Source organism: Talpa occidentalis, unplaced genomic scaffold (assembly GCF_014898055.3).
Source record: "Talpa occidentalis isolate TD23 unplaced genomic scaffold, MPIMG_talOcc4v2.1 talOcc4.12, whole genome shotgun sequence".
Taxonomy (NCBI): domain Eukaryota; kingdom Metazoa; phylum Chordata; class Mammalia; order Eulipotyphla; family Talpidae; genus Talpa; species Talpa occidentalis.
In genome coordinates this window covers 7109676-7127605 of record NW_023601212.1, presented here as the reverse complement: position 1 = coordinate 7127605, position 17930 = coordinate 7109676, and the positions used below count along the sequence as shown (strand labels likewise).

The following is a 17930-nucleotide window of genomic DNA, read 5'->3' as shown; positions in this document are numbered from 1 at the left end:
GTCTCCTCACGTGCTTGCTCAGTACTGTACCTGCGCCTCCCCCAGTCTAGGGAGAGGACAGGGTTGGGAGTTCTGCTCACCTTCTCACTGCCCTTCTCTCCTGCCATCTGTAAGGACACGGGGGATGAGGGCCGCGGGTCCTGCGGGCTCAGCTTGATGCCATTTGCCATGCCGGGGCTCTGGTATGGGAGACCGTTCTCCTTGGCATGCTCAGCTCTGGAATGAATTACATTTCTTGGTCATTGTTGGGGCAGAGTCCCTAAGAAGTGAAGTTTGGCTTTCAAAGTACAGGGGCCTGGGCCTACCAAACCTCTCAAATCTCTTCCAAATTGATGTGCTCCCACTGAAAGACCTGGTGCACTCACCGAGGATGCAGTTCGCCCGTAGTCACCTTGCCACTGGCCATGTGGTCCTGGCTCAGGTGTCGCCGCAGCACCAGCTTGGCCGGGGACACCCGGGTGTAGTCAGGCAAGGCCAGACCGGACAGCTTTTCGAGCCTCGGCCGAACACTGTGGCTGGGGGTACAGGGCACGACTTCCTGGTCCAAGGGTGAGGCCAGATACTGGGGGGTGTTTTGCTTGGATGAGGGCCGGCTCAGTGAGCTGCAGAGGTCATAGCTGGCTGCATGGCCGTTCATGGAGAGCTCGGGGCTCATGCTGTTGAAAGGAGGCAGGGAGAACTTGGTGCAGTCGAGCTCTAGATGCAATCGGCCAGGCTCCGTCTCCAGCTCCCGGCCCAGGTTACCCTTCCCTCGAAGGTGCACAGACAGGCTGTCATCGGGTGGCACGCAGGACTTGAGCTGCAGGAGTTCCTGCTGCCGCTGGCTCTTCTCCAGCTCCACAATGCTGATCTGCAACAGAGGAGGCATCAGGTCCTTTTGGGGTGGAGGCTCATCAACACCAAAGGTCCAGTCCCACCTATAACCTATCGGAAGGGACTGTCCAGGCTTGAGGACACCCCAGTGTGATTGCATGTGACAGAGAAGCCCAAACAGCAAGCGGCCCATGGTCGAAAGGCTCTGTGTAGGGCCTCCCCGGTGGCACAGCAGTTGAGCGCTGGGTTGCGAAGCTGCCCGCGGCCTCTGTGGCGCCGGTTCGATCCCCGGCTGCTCCCCGGCCACTGGAGGAGGGTCCCACATGGCGCGCAGACCTCTCCTGCCGCCCGCTGCTCCCCTCAGCAGTGTACTTCGGTCCTTCTGCCTGCTCTGCTCCCCGCTCTGGCTCTGGTGAATTCTCTCACCCTCCCGCGCTTCTGACTGTACCCAGTGCATGTATAAACAAACAAGCAAACAAATGAATAAATAAAACATGCCTCTATTAAAAAAAAAAAAGAAAAAAAACAAAGGCTCTGTGTAGACATGTGAACAGAGCTGGCTGATGAGCGCTGCCTGCCATGGAGAGAAAGCCCCAAGAACGCAGGGTTCAGAGGGTATGGAACCCACTTCTGTTAAAGGAGGCCTGTGAGCACAAAACAGTGGAGTACTGAAAGAGCATTTCCCTCGGGGGGACAGGAGGAGAGCATCTTTTTCTCTGCATGTATGTGTTTTGTATGGGTGTTTCCAAGTAATGAACATGTATTATTTCTTCCTCTCACAGAAGGGTCAGAACCCACTTCTTTCCCCTATGGGACTGATCCCGCAGGCACACATGGCAATAAGGTTAGCAAGCTCCTTTTTCCTGATATAGCACAGGCGAGAAAGAAGTAGGCCGGAGATCCCTAGTCACAGTCCATCGGAAGACAGCCCGGACTTATGTTGGACCTAAAAGCACTCAGAGCTGCCCCGGGGCATGTCTTCAAGGAGACTCGCCTGCACGGAGGCCGGGGCACAGGGAGGCTCACAGCCTGGTGTTGTGTAAGAGCACATAACTGAAGGACCAGGCTGGGTTGGGGGGGGGGGTGCGGAGGAGAAGAGACAGAATGGAACAAAAGGGCATGGCCCCCAAGGACACTCTGACCAAGAGTCCAACACCACCCACCTGACTTTTTTTCCCTTTTGTGTAAGTTAAAAGTTACGCACAGAGAAACGAAGTAAACTGGAGATAGTAGGCTTCCTCCTTCCTTCTCACTTCCCAGGTGACCTCCATGAACATGTTCTCTTACCAGCAAAAGGAGAACCTACTTTCTTTTTAAGTGCAAATACAAGTCTCCCCAGCAACTATTTCAGAAATGATTCCCTAGGAGGTGCTTAGGAAACCTGAGGCTTGGAAATTTGAGTGAGGAGGCAACCTTGTTCACATCCTCAGCGCCTCCTCTTCCAGGGCTGCTGAGGCAGATGTCTAGGTGGTTACGACACCTGGAACTAACACTGTTCAGGAAGACACTTTTGGTGAGTCACATTCCTGACACCTATAGTGTCCAGCCTGGGCCCTACCTGCAGCTCCAGGCAATGTCTCTGCTTCTCGGAGATCTGGCTCTTCAGCGCTTGCTTCTCCTTCAGCAAGTTCTCCAGGGACAACGTGGCCCAGTCGAGCTTCAACTCCTCACACCGAGCCTTGAGCTGTGGGGATGAGGCCACGTAGCCATGAGACCCCAGCCATTGTGGGGAGGGTGAGGAGAGCCCCTGAACTGCCCAGCAGAGGGCGCTGCTTCCCCCGAGATGGCTCTGGGGAGCGATGGGCCCCTCCCCACTACTTCTACTGCCCACCCTGGTACACACCAGCTGCAGGCTCTGGCCCCGAAGTGCCCTGTTGTCCTTCTCCAGCTGCTCTGTCTGCTCCCTCAGCTGCTGGTTGTGGGCCGAGATCTCCTTCTGTGCTTGAATCAGGTCATTGTAGGTCAGGGCCTTCACTCCCAACTGAGGACACACAAAATCAGGGTGGGCTTTCACCAAGGGGTACCAGTGGGATAGGCCTCAGTGGCCTAGGGCCCAGCTCTCACATGCCTGGACACAACCCCAGGACAGGAGGGGTGGCACTTGGGCTGCCCCTCACTGCAACCCCAAAACTGGGCCAGAGCAGGAGCTCTCTCCAAGTCAGGAGCACTGGAGAGGAAACAAGGGGTCCCCCACCTGTCCCCGTCCCACACTGGGAGCACACATTCCTAGGGCAAGCCAGGGTGCGGGAAAGGTCTCACCTCATCCAGCTTCTGCTGGAAGAGCCTCTTGATCTCCTCCTTCTGGGCTTGGCAGTGGCCAAAGAGCTGCTGCGCGGCACCCAGCAGCCGGGCATTCTTTTCCTGCAGAGATCGAGGGTGGCAACTCAGGGTGGCGAGGAGGGCACCCTGGCCACCCCTCACCCCAACACACTCAAAGGAAGGCCATTCCACACATCTCTATGATGGGTGCAGAACCTATCTGGCTGACGAAGAACTCTGCTCTCATGGCAAGTAAGGCCTCGTGTCTACTAGGCTACCAGTGACGCACGCCTGTGGGGAGACTGCCAATCTCTCCAGGACATACCCAAGGTGGTGCCAGCGATGCAGTTTGAGTGATTAACATACAAAGAGCCACAGAGATCAAGCTTCCCACCCTTGGAACCCAGAAAGGCTACCCTTCCATTTCTGCCCCTGGACCTGGCCAAGGACTACTGCTGCTCACAGCACCAGCTCCAGCAGTGAGGCAGCACGTGAACACAGAAGCCACCTGGGGCATCTCTCACTCTGCAGGTGACGGCGTCTCTGCGCGGGGAAGGCAGGTCTGGGAGCACCCCAAGCAAAGGGACCCACAGCAGAAGCCAGGCCAGTTCACCATCAAGCAGCCACATGACAGGGGCTGGGGGCCATTGGCGGCCAGCAGGTGGGAGAAGGGGGAGCCCCTTCTGGCACACTCCTCTCAGCCCTTCTGGAGAATTCTGAAGCCTCAAACCATATGAGATTAAACAAGAACGCATGCCGCTCCCGGGGGAATCACGACAGCTGGGCTCACCTTCTCCTGGTCCAGCAGCTGCTGCAGGTTGGCTTTGTACTGAGGGGTCTTTGTGTATGCCAAGAACTGTAAGTACTGAATCTTGAAGGATTCTAGGAGAGCCAAGGAACATGCTTTTAATGCAGCAATGGTACAAATTAGGTCATCAAGGTAAAGGGGCACATCTTAAACACAAGTACAGAACCCCATCTTTGTTGAAATCTGGGTTGGTCACGGTCAGATGTCAATGAAATGAGTCTTCACTGCCGTCAAGGTCTAAGGGACTCTGTCCCCAGATGTTTCCCCCATTTGAGAGAAATGATGGCCCCCTCCACCTGTCCAGCAGGAAGGCAGGCTTGGTGCCCCTCAAGGCTCCTGCCTACCTCATCAGGAACTTTCTATCTCCCCAAGACTACGTGGGGTTGAGTCATCAAGTATGCTACGTTTCTTTAATAAATATATATTATTGACGTTTACTTGAGAAACGAATGTTTCCAAAATTTGAAGAGCGAAGTTTCAAAGCTCTGAGAACCATGTCACCAATCTCTGCAGTGTGAGCAGGAGCCTGGCTTAGGCAAGACAAAGTTCTGCTCCCTAGGGGTACCAAGCCCTTTTTTGACAGAACCCTTCTCCTGTATTGTGGACACTAGGCCAGGCTGTTCTCCGGAAGGGGCTGCAGGCCTCCCAGGCATTGTGGGGTGTATAGCAGCACCCCGGACCCACCCACTTGATACCAGGCGACCCCCCCTGCCCTGGGACAACACACAGAAGTCCTCAGACATGGCACAATGTCCCCTGGGGTAAGAATCATGGTGTCAGATATACCACCTCTTCAATGTGCGTGCAGAGCCTCCCCCTGCCGCCCCCAACCTGCAGCCCCAGAGCCCACTCACCTAGCAGCTTCTGCAGTGCGGGTGGGGTGGGGGCCAGCAGCAGCTGGTCAGGAGGATGCCGCTGCACACTGGGAGGTAGCTGATAAAATGGGCTGTGAGGTGACTTGTACGCATCTGTGGAGACAGCAGCAATCCGGTTTCAACAACCCACCCGCACGCCAGAGAGCGCCTCAAGACTGCTGTGCAGAACTTCCCAACATTTTCAAGGTGAGTTGCAGTTTCTAACGTCCCATCACTGCCTCTTGGCAGTTCTAAAAATCAAGTTATCCACCCACCCAAGACCCAACTGCATCCCTCTCAGCAATCCCCTAGTACATTTCTGCTTCTGCTACAGAGCCAGGTAGGCGGGAGACGGGGGGAGAGCTTCCTGAAAGCTTCCTCTCAGGAAGACTGGAGTGAATCAAGGCCCTGGGACACCCCAACCTCAGCAGGGCAGAACTCAGGCGCCAACCCAGACAGCAAGTGACACTGTCACAGTAGCTTCTGCCCCTTTGCAGCTCCAACCCAGGCGAAGTCACACTGGGGACAGGAAAGTAACAGCAGGGAGGTGTCCGGTGACTCCCCACGCAGAGCGAGGGAAAGCAGGGTTCAGGAAGATCACATGTGGCCCGGTAGGGGGACTCACCCTGCGGCGAGGGAGACGCTGTCTGAGACACAGTCTGCGCGTGCAGGAGGTCCAGTGCAGTTTGGTTCTTCTTGGGCTTACGCTCAGGGTTTGCAGTGCTCATCTTCTTGGGACGCCCACGCTTCCGCCCGGCCATCTTCCGTCCTTTCTTGTTTAGCTTCTTCTTCCGAGCTTTGGAGGGAGAGGGCTTTTTGACAGAAGTCGTCCCCGCTTTCTCCTCCTCGCCACCAGAGTCCTAGTGAGCAGAAGAAGGGCCAGTGACAAGAGGCCTATTTTGGTAAGGACGCACCCCCACAGGCTGCAGGGAACCTAGGCTGGCACATGGACCCCCCCACACACACTCCAGTCATTGTGTGTCCACCCCCCTCCTGGCCCCCACAGGCCTGGGCAGGGTGAGGGAGCGCTCACCAGAGGGGTGTCTGCGGGTATGGCTGCCTTGCTTTCGGGCACCTTGGTGGGGGTGGTCGTGTTACTCTTGCTTTCTCGCTGCTGCCGTCGCCGAGCTGCCTCTTGTTCCTCCTGGAAAGGAGGCATCATATGAGTCCCAAAAGTGCTATGCGCGTGTCTGCTGTGTATGAGCACAGACACCCCCAGATCTCTCAGCAAGAAACCAGGCAGCCATCTAACCATGAGCCAGGAAATAAAATGACAGACAGGGTACGGGGACCCACTGGGGCCTGGGCACCCATGGTGACATGTTTTGTACACATGGCTCATGTTTACATTCTTAAGAGTGAGTGACACGAGTCTGAGTGTCCGAAAAGAAAAGCATTTGGACAAAGATCCTCTCAGCCTTGAAGGCGAGCAAACAGGTGGCCGTGGTGTTGGGAGAAGCTCATTCTAAGAGCAAGCCCTCGAAGAACCAGAGTGGGCCACTGAGCCCTGAATTCTGTGGCAACCACAGGCCACACCAGCACTGGCGGCCTCAATGAGCACGGGCTCCACAGCCACAGTTTCAGCTGCAACAGGGGCGCCTCACACATGCGGTTCACTTGTCCTGGACATCAGCACAGCTGCCACATTACCAAAACGTTTTCCAGAGACCATCACATTCAACCTACTTCCCAAATGTTGTTCACAAGAAGCGTGGCCCAGCCTGTCTGGTAAAGGTGGACATAGAGAGGGAGGCATGGAGCACGACAGGCCCGAGGGAGCCATAGCACCCACACCCTCACCCCTTATACAGCCACAGGGAACTTTATCAAGCATCTGGGAAGCAGCACACTCATGATGTCAAGTGAAGGGAAAAAAATCCTCTTACCCTGAGTTTTGGATTTTTCAGACTAGAAAAATAGTTTTCAAGCTAAAAATGGAAAAAGAAAGAAAAAGTCTTATTAGCAGTCAGTCCTGGGACACAAACCCTGGCTTCTGGATGGCTGCACACACACACCAGGGACACACACAGCTGACATCCAGGTCCTCCTCCATTTACCGGGGCCCTCAGGGTCACGGGCATTTTAAGTCTCCCAGATGCACAAGTATCTAGGAGTACAACTTTGTTTTTTCTTTGTGAGAACCATCCGGATTCTAGATTTATTATTTACATGGTCACAATCATTCTATATGGTGGATCTCACCTTGCACATATTTTCATTAATTTGGAAATCAAGTCACAGAGTGATTGAACCAGTTAAGAACCCCAAATTATTGGCAGAACTGCCCCCCTAATTTCCTTTTTTTAATTTATACCACCACTCTGTGCTAACTCTTTGTTCTATTTTTGCTTATTTCATTTAGCTTTGAGATATATTTACTTGTGAGCTTTCTTTTCAATAAAATTATAAGTGAGATCACAGAGGGCAGGAATTATACAGAATAAAGTTTTTTTGGTTTTTTGGTTTTTTTTTATCCTTTTTAGCACCAAGTAGAGAACTTTGGACTCTCAGTAGGGGAGTGCTGGCATGAAAGCTCTAATAGCTATAAGTCATCCCTCTCGAGGCCTGGTATGCCACGACTAGAAACACTTAGGTTTATGGATTTTTTTTTTTTGTAAATCAGCACTGATTAAGTAGAACATTACCCAAGGTTTGAGGGCACTTATGTGTGCAAGTCTGTGCCTATGTGTTACAAAAACTTTAGAATAAATACTTTAAAGTATTTTGACAAAACCAGCTTCCACTCAGGGCCTTTGCGCCTTGCTGAACCTACATGTGTAAATGAGATTAAACAAGCACGAAGCAGAGGAAGGGGAAAACTGCCCAGTTCTAGGTTACTGACTGCAAACTTGTACAGAATTTTGAGAAAACTTGTACTAAACATTATCAGCTTCCCCAAACTGGGTACAGACCTTTTGAATTTAGAGCTAAGTAATCCTTTCTATTGATGTTTTTTTTTTTTTTTTAAAGGCAGCCCTCTGTGACCACTTGGAACGCCGTCTGCCCTACACACGATCTGAAAGCAAGGAAGGGAGCGCAAACTAGCAGCCCTAAGTTGACCCACTCCCACTCCTGCTGAAGGGCAAACATATCACCTCGGAAGTGAGGCGCTGGGGAGAAGGGGCATCACCAGGGCAGGGTCCAGGGCAGAGACACTCACTATGGTGCGGTCAATAGTGTGCAGGTAGTAGGAGACCGGCTTCCCCGTCCAGGACACGGAACCTTTCAGCGGCGACAGCTCCACCACACGCATGATGGTGCCAATGTCTGCACGAACAGGCACAGGTCAGGGCCAGGTCTCCATGCACCAGGGAGATTCAGGTAAGGCCACTTCCTATGACTTCCTAGCACAGCTTCCTCAGAAAGTGGTAAACTCCATGCTACTGACAGGTAGGGTGGGGGATACCAGCACACACCACCTCACATGGGCCACCCAGTCTCAGGCCAGGAGGCACCTGGACACTAGCACGCTGGCCAACAAGGCACAGTGCATGCACTGCTCCTGACCGCAGTCCTGCCAACCCAAGGTGCTTATTTATCCAAGGGTAACAATGAGCCCAATGGGTGGATGGAAAGCATCTGGAGTGTGAGACAGTGAATGCCAGCACCCCACACAACACGAGCCCAAGTCTCCTCCACTGCCTTCGTGGAAGACATCACCTGGGCCCCACAGTACAGAGGGGTCAGTCCCTCTGTGCAGGTCCCCTGCACTTTGAGCCCTTTCTGCACCCACCGGCTACTGCCTACTCAGGCCAAGAGGTATGAGAAGGCGAAGCAGCTTTGTAAAAAACTCCCTCTAAGTCTTTACAACCTCCTATCAGGCTATGGGGGTCTCAGATTCCTACCCTGGGGACATGAGGCAACATCTGGAGACATTTGTAGTCACACCAAGACGTTCCTCTCCTGGCACTGAGTGGGTGAGGCCAGAGATGTTGCTTGCCACCCACAGGGAATGACCCAGTTCAGAGGTAAGGGGAAGGAGCCCGCACCGAGACATATCAGATGCTTGAAGCTATGCACGTGAATAATTCAGCAATACAAGTTTCTTACCACTCAAGTTTCTACTGTTGATTCTGAAGTTTAGTGGGGCAAAGGGTTTTGAGGACACAATTCTGCCACCTGAAACAGAAAACCCGATTATCATCATTCACAGGGAAATATCTGTGCCCACAAAATGAAAATGCAATTTGAATGGGAAAAAGGAAAAGCTCCAAAAAAAAAAAAAAAAAAAAAGCACACAGAGCACAGAAGAGTGCAAGGACTTTTTTGAGAGCTCTGTTTTCTCTCAAGTAGAAGCACAACTCAGGAACAACAGCAAGTCACTTTCCTACATAACACACCTGAGGCTCCACAAACCCATGGCCACGACTGTGGATTCAGCAAGCCCACCAGGGGGCTCCCCATGTTCAGACATGGCGGCCCAGACAGCTGATGCAAGGGCAGACAGGGGCATAGGAAGGGCATAGCCGCGCTCAGAAGCACTCAGGGCGGAGCCTGAGAGAAAGGGAAGACCCCATAACCCCCAGCCAAAGCCAGACTGTCGACCCGGTTATTTCAGATAGCCCTTTGATAAAGAACCGAGAGGAACCCTTCCTTCACTTATCATGGTCATGGAACTGTCGCGTGTGCTGTAAGAAAGCACTATTAGTACAAAAGTTAACACTGGGAGAAGCCAAACTTCTTAGGATAAGGAAAAAAGAAAGCCAAATATAAAAACCAAAAAAAGGGGCCTCCCAGGTGGCGCAGGCAGTTGAGCGCAGTGCTGTGAAGCTGTCCACGGCCTCTGCAGTGCCGGTTCAATCCCCACCAGCAACCCACATGGCAAGCAGACCTCTCCTGCCTCGCCCACTGCTCCCCTCAGCAGTGTCTTTCAGTCAGTCTGCCTGTTCTGTTCCCCACTCTGTCTCTGGTGAATCCACTCACCCTCCCGCGCCTCTGGCCTATACCCTGGTTCTTGTATAAATAAAGAAAACATTAAAAAAAAAAAAGATTTAAAAAAAAACCCGGGCCTCCCCTGGTGGCACAGGTGGTTGAGCGCAGCGCTGTGAAGCTGTCCACAGCCTCTGCAGCGCCGGTTCGATCCCGCCCGCCCAGCGAGGGACCCACATGGAGTGGCAGACCTCTCCTGTCTTGCCCGCTGCTCCCCTCAGCAGTGTATTTCATGAGTCTGCCTGTTCTGTTTCCCCGCTCTGTCTCTGGTGAGTCCTCTCACCCTCCCGCGAATCTGGCCTATACCCTGGTTCTTGTATAAATAAATAAATCTTTAAAAAAAAGAAAAAAAGTTACATTTAAGTTGGAAGAATTGGATGAACCCATCTAAGTGTGCACACACACACATGCACACAAGAACCTCTGCCCGTGTACATGACCCTCTGGCCCCCCAGCACCCACCCTGGCTCCTGAATACCATCCTCCTCAGGAGGAGGGGAGGAGGCTCCCTGGCTGGGGCGGGGGTGGGGCATGCCCAGGCACAGCCTTCCACCCAGAAATGTGAGTGCCTGGGGCACTGGGCCAGATGCCAGGGCACAGCCATGAGCCAGAGGGCTCCCACAGGGGGACTGGAGCCCCAGGAGTGCCTTAGGTGTCATACCACAGACACCGAACCCTCAAGTTGACTGCGCGCTCTAACCTGACCACCATCCCACCACGTCCCCACCACAAGGGCACCACTGAAGGGCCACACACTCAGTGACCTCAGTGCAGGCAGACAGCTCCACCCAGCAGGCTCCCCAGCAGAGCGTGGAAGGGCAAGGTCAGCTCACTCTGGGGGTGCAGTCTGGAATGGACAACATTTCAGGAGACAGTAAGGTCCAATGGCGGCATCAAAACTAAAGGACTTTTGATTGGTCCTGAGCAACTTGGGGCTCAAAGATAACTTGTGGAGGCTAGAGAAAGCAGCAGCCAAAAGCAGAGTTCTGACAGCTACAGAGATGGGGACATGCTTAGGGCAGACATCTGCAACACCTTCCTATGAAATTATTAGAAACAACTCTGTGCTTCTCACACACGTGTGCTCACAGCAGTTAGAAACTCTCAGGGCTGGTGCTGGGTGATCCTTCAACTCTTGCGCTTACTTGAAATATTTTCAGAAGTTGGGATCGTGCTGTTTGAGAGGCCTTCCCTACCCAGGCGCCCCTGGGGCAGATACATTAGGCTGCCTGAAATTCAGAATACGGCAGTGGGCTTTAGAAGCTACTCTGACTAACTGGGGAGGAAGGACACTTTCTGGGCCCCCCTAAAGGGCAGGTGACTCCCCTTGTATCATGGGATATACTCAAGAAGTATGGGGATAGCTATGGGCCACTAGGGTCCACCTCTCCAGCCATATCCAGGGCTTCCCCTAGACACTCAGGGCTCAGTGCACCCAGGCATGGGGCACTGACTACAGGGTACACATGGGCCAAGGCCACGGTTGGGGACCTGGAGGGGTTCCCTCACCCCCACACTGGGAGGTCCTGCAGGAGAACAGGTGTCAGGTCTGGGCTGCACGGAGGACGCTGGCCGCGCCCAGCCAAGCAGTGGAGGCAGGCATGTGCAATCCCGGCAGCTGGGGACCACGGGTCCCAGCACTTGGCTGGAAGCTGGAATGCACAAGCAGTGGACTCATTCCCATGTTCCTGACCGCCCAGATCTCAGCCAGAGTGGTTCTAGTGACCCCAGGGCTTCACTGCTCCTGACCTTCCCTAGGGAGAAAGTGACTCGTTGCCCAGCCTGCAGATCAAAGCCAGGCAGGAGGGTGGAGGGCACTCTGGACACCACCCACTTCTACCTGCTCAGTGACAGCAGGGACAGACAAGTTGAGGTTTGGGGTCTACCCATAGCACCTACAATAGTGCCCAGGCAGCCTGTGCCCGGAGAAGTCAGCTCTTCTAGCTGCCCTTTCCCGGAACTTATCGGGTATCTTCTCTTACACTGAGTCACAGCCCCACACACCCAGGACCCAGGGGTAGTTACAAAATCAGGGATGGGTGTTCAAATAGAACTAGTTAGCTCCTGTCTATTGAGAAGGATTCTAGAACTGGTGCTCTTATCCATCTGATATTCTGAGCACGTGAGGGATGTATTGGGCACAGCATAGGGAAAAAAAAAAAAAACACTTCACATTTGTCACCTGGGCCTGGAGGCATTTTAATTTTACTCCTGAGGACCTGGACAGAGTATCCTTTCTTCCACCCACATCTTTAAGAAAGATAAGGAGCAGGGCCTCCCCAGTGGCGCAGCGGTTGAGCGCTGGGTTGCGAAGCTGCCCGCAGCCTCTGCGGCGCCGGTTCGATCCCCGGCTGCTCCCCGGCCACCGGAGGAGGGTCCCGCATGGCGCGCAGACCTCTCCTGCCACCCGCGCTCCCCTCAGCAGTGTACTTCGGTCCTTCTGCCTGCTCTGCTCCCTGCTCTGGCTCTGGTGAATTCTCTCACACTCCCGCGCTTCTGACTGTACCCAGTACATGTATAAACCAAAAACAAAACAAACAAACAAATAAGTAAAGAAATAAGACATGCCTCTAGAAAATTAAAAAAAAAAAAAAGAAAGAAAGAAAGAAAGATAAGGAGCAGGCACTGCCCCTCCCTCCGCCACCCCAGGCATGGAGGGGATTCAGAGGCTGACCCACACCACCCCTATAAAGGCCAAATTCCAACAGAAGGACCTGTGTCACAAAAAAGCAGCAGCTCAATTCCAAACTGAAGGTTTTCATAAGCAAGGGAAAACAAAGTCTACCTAAGCCTTCACAAGTCCTTCAGGAAACCATGAGAACTGTGGTTTTCAAGCTGCATCAGTGGCTGGGAAAATCCGGGCCACAATTCTGACACTTAATGCAGGAAGGGCAGCCCTGCCACCTCACCTTGCCTGATACCCACCCAGGTCTAGACTGGTGCTGAGGCAGAAGGAAGGGAGCAGTAAGTATCCCAACTGGAAAGACCATGAGGCCAGGGGCCGGCCCGCATACCCTCATGTGCCACAAGGTAGGGTAGCCAGAAAAAAAGGGAATTCCACTCAGCTCAGAATCTCAGATGGATGATGAGAGAACCTCAGTGTGACATGGAACAGCCTTGCACTAAGAAGTTACACATGGTTATGGGCAATGCAAACTCCCTGCTTATTTGGCCAGCCCAGCCCAGGTGCCTGAGCAGATGGGATCAACCCACTCCCCAATTAACCAAGAGGGTCACCCCACCTAGGTGACAAGGAGCCCCTGCCTGGGGCCTTCTCATCAGATACCAAGACTGATGGCACTATTGCTTATAAGAACTCCGCAGTCCCACCGTCCAGGCGGATGATGAAGGGACACATTACCTTCCTTCATGTTTGCGAATCGCTCCTTCAGCTGGTGATCCACCTCAGGACCAAAGGCAAAGTTATTCACAAATATAACACTGCAAAATAATATTCCAGTTCAGTAAATTGAAGTTCCATTGCACAGCATACAGAGTTCCAGTACATACACACCCACTGACTCCTCTGCCAGCACAGTGCAGGCAGGCCTAGCTGCCATTTGCCACCTCTGACTGCACCACCTCCACCCAATCCTGCCCGCCCCATCTCTGCTGGTCCCACCTCTGCCCACCTGGCAACAGTCCCTGGCCCTGCAGAACCTAACAGGCTGCTCAGTCTGTCGCTGACTCAACACCTCAGAAATTTCCTGACAAGTACGAAGAGCCAAGATGGACATGTGCTGGCCAAAGTGACCCCCAGGTCATTGCTGCCCCTCCCCACTTCCTGCATCAACTGGTGGTGGCCCCACCTGCCCTTGGATCTCCCTGGGGTTGGGATGCAGGCAGCACAAAAGGTAACCAGACACCCAGGCAGGAAGGCAGCATGACTGGAGGGAGCCACGTGTGAGTGTAAACCACCACAATGCCTACAGCAAAGTGCTTGGAGGGTTTTCTCTCACTTTCTCGCAGTCTCTGCCACTAAATGACCTCAGGAACCTCAGCTAACAGCCTCTCACTAGGGTAGCCAGGACCCACTTTCTGTTCCCTCACCCCCACCCATTCTGGCCTGGTTCTTGCCAGCGGAAATGAATCCTCTCAGAAAACATCCATGCGACCAGTTCGTCTGAAACCCCAGAGATGAGGCAGGCCACCCTGGACATAGTACTATGGGGTTCGCGTCTAAGTGCCGAGACCTCTGCAGGCTAAGAAGTGTGCCATGGATGGCAGGACTGCAAAGAGGGTCATTGCCTCTTCTGACTGTGACCGAACACAGGGCTAGTCTGGAAGCTACTGCAGCAGCAAGCAAAGAAAATGGTAAGGGGGGCCTAATAGTGCAACAGATGGGGCAAAGTGAAGCCTGCAGGGAAGAGGCGCTGAAGAAGGACCAGCACACTCCCGGTGGTCCACCGACCTCGCCTGGCCAGGCCCCAGGGCAGCCAGTACCCACAAGATGCTCTGAGTAGACCCAGAGTCTCAGGGGGACAGAGGCAGTGAGAAGGTGTGAGCCAGGTAAAACCCTGACACAGGCTGCAGAAGGAGGTGCTGAGACACAAGGAGTCAGAGGTAAGCTGAGGCAACATAAACAGAGCACCCGGGCACACTGCCCTCCAGCCTCCAAGTCCTGGACATACACTGTTCGCAGAAAGAAGAGGTCCCCCCAGCCTGCAACGCAGAGCCACAGGCTACTCCCCATCAAGCAGACGACGGGCAAGGGAGAACAAGGGCAAGGCAGGTGCACCCTGTATGCTGCTGGCAGTGTGGGGAGGAGCCGTCCCTAAAGCAGGGTTTGGCCTACCAGTGTTGGCATAGCCCAGGACCCCACTCATGGGGTGAGAGGACTTCTCTCAAGGAAAGGGGGAGCACCTGGCCAATGGGGGACAGTGGGTCTGACTAGATAAGAAATTCTCAGGGGAATTCTGTTCCTAGCAACCAAACAAAGAAGGGGAAAAAGAGAAAGAAATTCTCAGGGAAGTAGAAGAGGGACCATATTTGAAAGATGAACACCTGTTCTTTCCCTGCCCCAAGAATCATGGTGGGGACAGAGCACACACCACAGGCTCAGCTAAAGCAGAGCAGGGAGGCCTGCCAGAGTCACTGCAACCATGAGCACCCCTCACTGCTCTGGGTGTCCCACCCGCTGAGGTACCCCCATGGAGTGCCCCCAGCCCACAAGAGGACCTATGTTAAGTGTCCCATGTGAGGACCCTTGCCCTGTATGAGCACCCATGAGAACACCCCCATGTAAGCAACCCGGGTGAGCACCCCCTGGGCAAGCACTCCTGCATAAGAGCCCCCAACCCTTGAGGGCACCCCAGTGTGAGCACCCCCTGTGCAGGCACTCCAACCCCCACATGAGCAGGGAAGGGCTCTGCGGTGGAACCTGGCCTCAAGGGTTGAGGCGGCCACTGCGGCAGAGGAGCTCAATGGCCAGCAAGCGTGGGACGTGAGCAAGAGGGCTGGGGCCACTCCAGGGGCTCAACACTGTCACGTGGAGAAACAGCCCAGATGCCAGGCCAAGTGGGGGAGGGGCCGCAGGCAGCGATGAAAGTCAGGTGGCACATCCCCAAGGGGGCAGGCCCAGAGACACCCCAAGGGACCCTGGGGGAGAGCAGGACCCGCTACTGCTTCCATCTGACCGATTCTGTGCTGGAAAGAAGCCACGCTGAACACCAGAGCCACCACACAGGGACCTATGGCAACCCTCCTGGCAGTCCTGTGCTGCCCACCTGAGTGCCCACTCACCCTGGACATACCTTGTGTTTGCGATCCGCTCTCTCCACTCTTCTGAGAGAAAATCGCCTCTTTCCAGCTGCAAGAAGATAACGTGAACAAGGCTTATTCGGGTGGGCCTCGCTGGGTGTCTATGCCCTCCACCCTGCCCCACCCAGCAAAAAATAGATGAAATGAGCAAAGTTGCTGAGGTGGGAAGGACAAGGTAACACCATGGCAGCTCTATGGGGAGGAAGGGACGGTCCGGGACAAGCTAGAGCAACAAATCAGAAGCTCCCACACCACACACGTGGTCACTCCTTGGCCACGAGAGGAGGGGCCCAGAGTTCCAGAGTCATCCTGGAGTGCAAGATGCAGGGACCAGGGAACAAAGAGGGCTGAGAGCACTTGAGTAACACTAGAGAAGCCTCCAGAAAGACATGGCACCACATCCTCCCTGCCAGCAGGGAGCCCCAGGGTGTGGTCAGCACCCCAGCCAGCATGGCAGCAAGGTGATGACGGGAACTCCCTCACGCCTGTAGAAGCGCCGGGAGCACCACCAGGCCACACACCTCCATGTGGTCTTCAGGGGCAGCACAACCACTGCTCACAGAACAGGAAGGGGGCCTGTTTCTATCAAGGACGCGTCTCTACTGTGGCCTTGAGGCCTGACCTTGGGTTCTACTGCTTTGTTTCCCACAAACAGCGCTGCCCTTGGAACCCCAACACCTGCTCTAGTATTTTATTAACAGACAAATATCATTTATCTCAGGGCCAAAATATGTTCAAGGGAACACAGTTCCTATTAACCTGACTGTCCAGACTGTAACATTCACAAATCAAAAATCTGCTTTTATGATTGTTCACAAAGGCCATCAGCACCACTCTTCGACGTCTACCCAGGAGAACTGAAGATGCACGTTCACAACAGCACACCTCACAACCACGAAAAAGTGGACACAATTCAAGTGTCCTTCAGGGAATAAATGGGCAAACAATGTACCCTGGAATATTACTCAAGAGAAGGGGGCAGCGCCAACACTCACCACCACAGGAAGGGACCCTGAAAACACACCGCTCAGGGAGAGAAGCCAGACACACGAAGCCGCACTGGGTGAGTCCACTGACAAGAAATGGCTGGGACAGACACAGCCACAGGGAGATGGCAGTTGTGGTGTCAGGGTACAAGAAATAACCCACCTCCTCACAGAGAGGGCAGGAGCCCAGTGCCCGCTCAGAGCACCTTTCAGGACACAGAGGAAAGAAGACCCTGTCCCACTGTACTGAGGCCTGAGGCCTGCAAACAAAGCAACTGTAAAACCTACATCCGTTAATGCGCAGAGAAACCACCATAGGTGGTATCTTCGGGAAGGCTGGCGGTAAGGTAGCCCTTGACAATGTCTGGGGACTGGATTTTGAGGGCTTCCTGCCTCATTAACAGGGTTCCCGTGGCCTTAACCCATCTGTGCAAACAGATGGTCCATGCCCAGCACCTGCTCTCCCCCTGCAGTCTGGGATCTGCCAGGCAGAGGCGCCTGCGTGACCGGCCCCAGTGAGCACCCTAGGCACTGAACCCCTCTTAGCCTCCCAGAGACCACACCTCCATGTGCTGTTTAGGCTCATTTTAAGGGAATTAAGTGTGTCCTGTGCAACCCCATGGGGGAGAACTCTGGAAATTTCTACTTGGTCTTCACAGACCCACCCCACACGCCGTTCCCCTTTGCTCATGTTGCTCTGTCCTTTCCCTGAATAAATCAGAGCAGTGAGGGTGGCCATCCACTTAGCTCTCGGGGGGGGGGGTCCTCTAACATCTCCTGTATCTGGGGTATAGCCTTGATGACCCCAAAATAGGTCCTCCTGATATGGCTGGCCTCTCTCTTGCCTTCAAATTTTCCTGTCCAAGTCATACTGTTTCAAGCCATCATGCCACTGCTTGACTCGGGCCTTATCAAGGCAAGGAAACTGCCACTCTCCTGCTCTGCCCACACCAGGGCTGTTCTCAGCACAGGTGGGCCAAGAGACCAGCCCAGGAGAGTGACGGCCAAGGCCGGCCTGCATATGAGTCAACAGTGTGCCTGAGTTAACCTGGCCTTCTAGTCCCGATTCCCTGCCCAGGACCCATGACTGGACCCAGCGGAACAAGACCCCATCTATGGAGAACCGCATGAGGGGAAAGGACATGAGATGCCACCATGCGGCCTAAAGCCCTCAGGGGTGTAGCCATCGTTCTGCAAGGAGGCCACGAGACGCTCTGGTCTGGGGTCAACAGCACAGGCATGAGGATCTGTCCCCATCGCCCTGGCTTACCAGACTTTTCCCAGATGCCTCCATGTGTTCTCTAAGTGGAGGGGAGAGTAAGCTCCCTGTGAAGCAAGCCCTCATAGGGGAGACTGAAGCAGGCACACCCTGAACAGTGAAGGAGCTGGATACACCACCTGGCGGCAGCCACTGAGAAGCCCTACAAGGATCCAAGGATCCGAGACTTGCCCTCAGCTGACCTGGGACTTGACCATGAGCACTACAAACCATACACTCAGCCTGGCTGTGTGCCCCGCAGC

The 17930-nt window shown here is 54.1% G+C and overlaps 1 protein-coding gene across 4 annotated transcripts in view; it reads right to left on the bottom strand.

Annotated features, from left to right (window-relative positions):
- Positions 1 to 17930, bottom strand: part of DOT1L (DOT1 like histone lysine methyltransferase) — a 74449-nt gene that overhangs the window by 13819 nt on the left and 42700 nt on the right. For all 4 annotated transcript variants that reach the window (XM_037504997.2, XM_037504998.2, XM_037505000.2 and 1 more), the window contains exons 8-21: positions 15417 to 15472; positions 13025 to 13104; positions 8785 to 8853; positions 7895 to 8001; positions 6621 to 6662; positions 5768 to 5878; positions 5360 to 5594; positions 4735 to 4848; positions 3863 to 3954; positions 3073 to 3174; positions 2657 to 2794; positions 2372 to 2497; positions 366 to 850; positions 81 to 216 (exon numbers count right to left, since the gene is read on the bottom strand). In XM_037504997.2, coding sequence (XP_037360894.1) covers positions 81 to 216; positions 366 to 850; positions 2372 to 2497; positions 2657 to 2794; positions 3073 to 3174; positions 3863 to 3954; positions 4735 to 4848; positions 5360 to 5594; positions 5768 to 5878; positions 6621 to 6662; positions 7895 to 8001; positions 8785 to 8853; positions 13025 to 13104; positions 15417 to 15472 — 1893 coding nt within the window. The remainder of the gene's footprint in view (positions 1 to 80; positions 217 to 365; positions 851 to 2371; positions 2498 to 2656; positions 2795 to 3072; positions 3175 to 3862; positions 3955 to 4734; positions 4849 to 5359; positions 5595 to 5767; positions 5879 to 6620; positions 6663 to 7894; positions 8002 to 8784; positions 8854 to 13024; positions 13105 to 15416; positions 15473 to 17930) is intronic.